General features: G+C 48.4%; 1 protein-coding gene across 1 annotated transcript; it reads right to left on the bottom strand.

Annotated features, from left to right (window-relative positions):
* Positions 1 to 65: 65 nt before the first annotated feature.
* Positions 66 to 5,936, bottom strand: LOC136296146 (histamine H3 receptor-like). Its single transcript, XM_066195001.1, has 3 exons — positions 5,711 to 5,936; positions 5,477 to 5,643; positions 66 to 3,305 (listed from the first exon to the last, which is right to left on the bottom strand). The coding sequence occupies exons 1-3, from the start codon at positions 5,934 to 5,936 to the stop codon at positions 2,418 to 2,420; spliced, it is 1,281 nt and encodes a 426-aa protein (XP_066051098.1). The 3' UTR covers positions 66 to 2,417.
* Positions 5,937 to 7,323: the final 1,387 nt, after the last annotated feature.

The raw sequence follows: 7,323 nt of genomic DNA, 5'->3' as shown, positions 1-7,323 counted from the left end.
AGCCCACTGTTGAACCCAAAGCTAATGTTGAACCTTCTGATAAAAGTGAAAGAACTTCTGTTTTGTAGGGACAGAAAAATCAAGGCATAGTTACCCTGACTGAGCCGGGTGACTGCTGGCATTTCTAATGTAGGAGTTTGTGATACAAATCCAGCGTTTCTCCACATGGTGCTGAGATGATGTGTGCTCACATTTCAGAATGCTTTTATGACCACCTGGAGTGAGGAAGAATCCTCCTGGATTCTGTGCCAGAGAGCTGAGTGGCAATTGAATGACAGCGCTGTAGGAAACTGAGCAGTAGAGCACAGCCATTGGCAGCTGCTGTGAAGCTGGTCCAGTCCATGGGTTAATGCCAGTTGCTGAAAGTTTTGACCTGTCTGGTTTGCCTTTACTGAGTGTGATGTCCTAAAGATAACTAATTGAATTGCATTACTCCTTGAGTGACCGCTCTTTTCTGAAAATGTGTTCTGGCTTGATTGCATAGTAAATGAAACTTTGGTGGGATTGTTCAGTAATTTAGTGATACCTGTTTTCTGAAAAAGGCAAATACAATCCTAGGAAACAATTGCAGAGTAGACAACAATTAAATCATTAATACACTGATGAATAAGTCTGGTTTGGAAGGGAGGAGGAATGAATGGGGAGATAATTTGAAGGCTTTACTTCCCCAGGTTTATAATTTATGCTAATTCAAAAATCTTCATGTTGCTCTGTATCTGTTGAAACTGTTCCTCATAGGAGAACTGTTAAGCTGTTTTGTTCTAGCACACCCATAGCAGAATATGGTGATGTTCATGTGGATATGTTTGTAGTGTAGGGATATGCCCTTCTAGTTTACAGTATTTGCTAACCATGTTTGTTTAGTTCTCAGTGTCAGTCCTTGTAACTTAGAAAGTGTCTTTGAAATACCAGTTTTGCAGTTTCAACTGCAGTCACCCAAATGTTGTAGACTGGTGCTTTTTCACCCTCTCCCACTTGTTGGGGCTACACAGTTAGGACTCTTCCACAGCTCTTAATTACTTTTATTGAAAGTTTACAAAGTAAATAATTTTACTGCCAGTAAACTTTAAGATCAATTGTATTACCATGCATTTTGACTGTGGCAATGGACAACTAGAGCTGTTCAGTAACTATCACAGTAACTATCACTTGTCAGCTAAGGCAAGCCTCTGTTAGGTTATGCAGTAAAGCTGGTAATGGTGGAACGAACTTGTATCATTAGTGATGCTCAATGTGACACCTTGTGGGACAAATCTACTCCAGACTCAGGATCAGTTGTGTGAGCTGCTCCTGTGGCACAGGAACAATGGCAGAGACACTCCTGGGCAGTAGCAAGGCTGTAAATTGTAACAGGCTTTGAGTCATGCCAGGCATGATGCATAACCTGGGAAATGTCTCAACACTTCAAGTGATACTTTCTTCACCACTAATGACTTGATGGATGGAAAGCTAAATGGGTGGGATAGGGGAAAACAACACTTTTTTCTTTTAATCTAACCAGAAGTAGTAAAGGTCCAACTGCAAATGTTTTAAAAATTACTGGAAGGGAAGTTTGCCTAAACCTCTGTCAGGGATCTCATAGAACTACTTAGGCTTACTCAGTCCTTACAGCAAAGCATAGAGTAATACCCTGAGCCCTGTAAGGAGTAGAGTTTTGACCTCAGTAGATTCCTGCCCATGCAGGATCCTGGTGGGGGGCAGGAAGTCACTGCTGAGGGAGGGAACTCCTAGTGAAACTCTTTCAGTGTATGAGTTACCATTTCTTGTATCTCCTATTACAAAGCTCAAACCCCTTTTATATTTTCTTCCTGGACTTTGTTCTACCAAGTAATCCACTCTCTTCTATTTCCATCACCTTTTCCACTCAAATCAGTGCTCCCTTATCTGCTGCAGTTGCTCAGCTTCTCTGGTAACATCACTGTTGTGCTGCCTCCTGTCCCATGCTTTTCCTGTATTTTTATCATTGGTCATGTCATGTCTGGCTTGCCATGAAGTGGAGGGGGAAGCATCCTAGACTTAACAACTGAGACCCTTGATGCCTTGAAGTGGGTTTGGAGTAAGATATAACAGATCCAAGATCAATGCTTTATGCATTATATTTAGTTATTAAAAGTGACAGAACCCGAACTCTTAATTATTGGCCACGAAAGTTATTGTTTTCAGCGCTTCAACACTAGTGCATCACTACTAGAAAATGTATCGTTGGTGTAATTTCCCAAAGAGCTTTGAAAAACGACCTTTCTTTTCATTGCTGTGATTTTCCCACCAATGTGAATGACTGTATTTCTACATGTTCATAAATATCTACACTTGTGCCGACTTACCAGTATTCCATAAATATTTGCAGGTATTGCAATACTTGCTTTTTGGTGCTGCCACCAAACACAACATGTGCTAATTTTCAGCCTTCCTACTTTTCACATCAAAATGTCAGGATGAATTTTGGCCTTTCGTGGACACAGGAGTTTTATGAAGGCTTTCCTAAAGCTCGTGTGACACAGTGGGTAGAGAACAGGGTTAATGGCTGAGTTCACCCACAGAAGCCAGAAGGAGATCTCATAGAGGGAGTAGGGCACACAGTGCCCATGGCAGGCTGCCCTGATGATCATCAGGAGTGTGTATGGAGCCCAGCACAACCCAAACACGCAGACAATAACTGCTAAAGACTTTGCTACTCTTTTATCCCGGGAAAGTCTAAATCTGTTTGCCATAATGTTAGCAACGTCCACTTTGCTGCTGGGGTGGCAAAGGCTTTCTGTTGCTTTGAAGAAGCCATTCCTAAGAAACCTGGTCTTTCCATCCCCCTGGAGGGGCGGAAGGTCGTGACTGGCACTCAGATTTGATGGCTGATTGCCAAGCTCAGCCGAGGCCTGAAGCCTTGGAGCTTTCCTTGGGGGAAGAAGGCTGCTTGCTCTCTTCTCGTGTTTGTCTCTGTTAGTTGGCTTTACAAAAAACACAGTGTGCTCCCTTTTTTCCCCCTGGAAATCCATTTCACAGTCCTCTTGACCAGGTGAGAGGTTTTCATTTCGGAGCAATGTGCGTTTCCTGATGTTAAGGTAAATGCTTAAGTTAAAGTACATAACAGTGATGAAAGGTGTAAAGAATTCTACAGTAGAGGCAATCATTAGGAAATACCAGTTGTAGAAGAATTCTGCGTGACATTCTCCTTCAGGCACGATGCTCTTTCGGGCAATGTGCTCCCAACTGAGAATGGCTGGCCCGTAGAGGAGAAAAGCAGCAATCCATACAGTCATCATCTTCAGTACTGCATTTCTGGTCATCCCTTGCTGAGCCCTGTAGCTGACCTGAGGGACAAAGTCATACATGTTACACGTATCCCAAGCAGTTACGTGGCTGCTGTGGAGCCCTCTCTGTCACTTGTGAGGATTGGTGAGAGACTGGTTTTGGGGTGAGGGTTAGACCAAGCTCACAGAAGAGTTATTTCTGAAATATGCCTTCCAAGAAACCTTATCAAGGTGATTGTGTAAGTTCTGAGAACATGCATCAGATCTTAAAAGCTCGAAAACCAAGTCTCCTTCAAAGCAAATAACTACTGCTCTTCCTAGAATGGATTGTCAGCAGTTGCTTCATATTTACTTGAATCAGCTCTGATACCTGTTTACAGAATGGTTAAAAATGTTTATTGGACCCTTTGTTTGGAATTTTTTAATCATTTGAATTCACAGAACATCATGCAAGTTCTTTTCTTTCTACTTTGCAGAGAGACTCTTCTTAATGTGAAAATCACACAAAAATTTATAACATCATCTTCTGTTTGATATACTTAATTTCTTTCTTTCATGAAGTACTTGCAGAATTCCTGTTTGCAGTTCAGGTGTATAGATGGGGTGTTCGAGTCTGCAAAGTGCTTTACAAAAGAATAACTGATTTCCATTATTTTAGAAAATAGAGCAGCTAAGGTGCAGAAATAAGTGTGTCAGTAATACTGAGTTAGTAAGCCATATCAGCAGTGGAATTCATCAGAATCTTAAAGTAAACATCATCTTCTCTATTCTGATTGCGTGGAATGTTTTGTCCCTGAGGCACTGGACAAATACTCATGTAGTGGCCTGGAATTCACCCTTCACATCCCACGGTGCAGCCACACAGTGTTTGGAATAGGAAGTCTTCAGCCTTAAATTCTGTACAGGGTTCATGTTTACCACCGCCATCTGTGGGCGTTGATCTCCACAGCCAGTCTTGTTCTGGTAGAGGAGCCACAGTGCTGAGTGTGTCTGAACTGGGTCTGATTTTGCAGTCTTTAACAAAGCTATGAATGATTTCAGGAGGAGATTTCAGGAGGAAGTTACCATTCTTATTGAGATGGAGAATAATTTGGAACTTTAGATATTCCTGTTTATATGTTCTCATGCTGCCCTAACCCAACAGTCACTTTCTGTACTCATGCTTGGGGAGGGATTTTTATATGAGGGATTTAATTTGAAGTATTTTAAAGTGGATGATTATTTTCATTTATTATGACCAGTTTCCATTTCTGTTTCTGAAACCATCTAGTTTATATATTTATACTATGTGCATAGTCATGAGAGATTGGTTTATGAAAGAAAAATTCGTGGCTAATTCAGAACCTAGAAAATAAAGGAATTGAGTGTTGTCTGTTTAAGAATTATCTGTTCATTTCTCCCCCTTCAAAAACAGCAGTTGGTAAAACTGCTGAATTGATTCTAAAGCTGCTCTGTATACTGTTTGTGATTTAAATGAGCAACAAACTTAAGTGAACATTTTAAGAAAATGTGGGTGGAACATAACCAAGAAGTGTGTGTAGAAGTGTGAAACCTATTAACAGGTAAAATGTGTTATTTTGACACCATCCAAAATACTTTGAGGCATTATGGTCTAGGTGAAAATTAAGTGCAAAGTCTAATCTTCTTTTTTTAATAAGTGGCATGCTGCAGACACGACTTGAGCTACTTCTGCGGCGGTTACATGGAAATGGCTTTTGCATCCTGTGCTAGATGTTAATTTATAATCTGCCACGTTTAACCCATATGCAGCGGTACACATCAAATTCCCCTGACAGTTTGATACCCACTGCGAGGAGGTCTCTGCCTTGTGCCGCAGCTGGGCTGCCCGGGGCTCTCAGCTGCCACGGGGGCATGGCGTGTCCTGGGGGAGCAGCTCTGGTTCAGCTGGGTAATACTTTTAACGCTTATTCAAGGTGTAGCTGGGAGGAAATAAGTACGCCTTGTTCCCTCTGCAGACACAGCCTGTGCCCGTTTCTAAAGCAGAGTACCTCTTCCACTGTAAAAGTGAGAAGGTAATGCATTTTCTGGCAAAGTCGATCACTCCCAGAACTATTTCCAGGACTGAGAGGAGCTGCCTCGCTCGCCCCTGTCTCATGTGCTGTTGGAGAGAGGCTCAAGGGCGTTGAAAGCCAGGCGCCCTAAGCAACCCCCCCGCCTGGAATGCCCGGAGCCCCTGCCGCCCCCGCTGGCACCCCTCGCCCAGCCCTTACCGCTCTGGTGACACAGATGAACCTGTCGAAGCTGATGAGGACGATGTTGAAGACGGAGGCGGTGCACACCAGGTAGTCCACCACCAGCCACAGCTTACACAAGCCCCTGCCGAGTCTCCACTCGCCCGTCAGCACGTAGGGGATGTAGAGGGGGATGCAGAAGCCGCCTGCGGACAGAGCTCGGCGGTGACACGGGCGAAGCCAACTCCCGCCCCGCGGCGTCCCGCTACTCACCCACCAGCAGGTCGGCGACGGCCAGGTTCAGGAAAAAGAAGTTTCCCTGCGTGCGGAGGCTCCGGTCCACCACGAACGCCAGAATGACCAGGGCATTGCCCAGCACCGTGGCCAGCACCAGCAGCCCCATGAGCGCGGCCAGCAGCGCGGCGGTGCCGGCGGGGAAGGGCCCGCCCGCCGCACAAGCGCTGCCGGACAGGTTGAGCCACGGCCCGTCCCGGCCCATGGTGCCGGCGGAGAGCCCGCGGCAGCGCCGGACCCGGAGCTCGGCTGCGGCACCGCCCCGCCGGGCGGAGCGAGGGGCCGGGCGGTGCAGCCCAGCCCAGTCCTGCCCTGCCCTGCTCAGCCCAGCCCAGCCCAGTCCTGCCCTGCCCTGCTCAGCCCTGCCCTGCTCAGCCCTGCCCTGCTCAGCCCAGCCCAGCCCAGCCCAGCCCAGCCCAGCCCAGCCCAGCCCAGCCCAGCCCAGCCCAGCCCAGCCCAGCCCAGCCCAGCCCAGCCCAGCCCAGCCCAGCCCAGCCCAGCCCAGCCCAGCCCAGCCCAGCCCAGCCCAGCCCAGCCCAGCCCAGCCCAGCCCAGCCCAGCCCAGCCCAGCCCAGCCCAGCCCAGCCCGCTGCCAGGGACGGCGCCGCTTCGGCAAAACTTCCCGGAGGCCGATGGCCGCGCTGGGGAGACGGGAGTGCGGCACCGAAGTCCAGCCCGCGGCTGAAGCCCGGAGCTCCGGGCTGGGCAGCAGCGCCCCGTGCCCGCTGCCCGCCCCTCCCCAGCGCGGCGGGGACGCTCCCAGTCTCTCCCAGTCTCTCCCGGTCCGTTCGCAGCCGCTGCCGGGGCAGGCTCTGTTGCCGGCCCCGTTCCCTGCACCGTACCCCAGCTCGTCCCCATGGCCCTCGGGGCTCCCCGATGCTCTCTGCCGTTCCGGGCGGGCTGTGCCCTCTCGCCCTCCGAGCGTCCATCCTCTGCCCTCGCCTCTGCCGCCGTGCGGCCGCCTCAGCCTTTCCCTCCGGGACAGCGCTAGCAAGGCCTCACTGCCCTGCCTGGCTGCTCCTTTCCACAAAATTTGCAGGAATGAGAGATTTCTGAGACGTCTCTTTTCAAAACTGGCAGTGGCCTTGGGCAGCGTTCAAAGCGCATTGTAGCGGTGATGTCAGGGAGCCAGTTTTACCACAGAAGGTAGTTCTGTTCCTAAAACCAAACCCCGGGGCGGCCAGGGAAGGGCCTGGGCCTCCCTCAGCCTCTGGCACGATGGCTGAGGTGGCCGGGGAGCAGGAGAGGGACACAGTGACCCCTGAACGAGCTGATCAGGCTGCTGAGGTTTGCTGACTTTGAAGGGTAATTCAGAAGAGGAAACACAGCTCTACCTCCACTCTTCTGATTTGGCCCACTGGATCTTCATCTGCCTTAAAATACGTGACCATTGAGGGATGGACTTTGCCTCCCTTTCTGTGGAGGCTGAGAGCACTTTGGGATTTGCTGCCTTCGGTAGGGCCCCTGTATCACTAAAAGACAACAGAACTTGCTCAAAACCAGTGCATAATCTTCCCTTACTTCAGCCGACGTTTTTACATGTGGTAAACTTCTCTTTTATAAAAGATTTGCATAAATCAGCAGTTTGAAAT

This window comes from Chamaea fasciata, unplaced genomic scaffold, assembly GCF_029207755.1.
Source record: "Chamaea fasciata isolate MVZ Bird 193981 ecotype frontalis unplaced genomic scaffold, bChaFas1.0.hap1 SCAF_12, whole genome shotgun sequence".
Classification (NCBI taxonomy): domain Eukaryota; kingdom Metazoa; phylum Chordata; class Aves; order Passeriformes; family Sylviidae; genus Chamaea; species Chamaea fasciata.
Note: the sequence above shows the minus strand (reverse complement) of the source record. Positions and strands in the feature narration are given on the sequence as shown.

Bases quoted from the DNA above. Each gene is read 5' to 3' on its own strand.
- LOC136296146 (XM_066195001.1), bottom strand. From the start codon at position 5,936: ATGGGCCGGGACGGGCCGTGGCTCAACCTGTCCGGCAGCGCTTGTGCG. The intron at 5,644-5,710 runs GTGAGTAGCGGG...CTCTGTCCGCAG, and splicing joins CGTCGCCGACCTGCTGGTGG to GCGGCTTCTGCATCCCCCTC. The intron at 3,306-5,476 runs GTAAGGGCTGGG...TTTGTCCCTCAG, and splicing joins TCATCTGTGTCACCAGAGCG to GTCAGCTACAGGGCTCAGCA.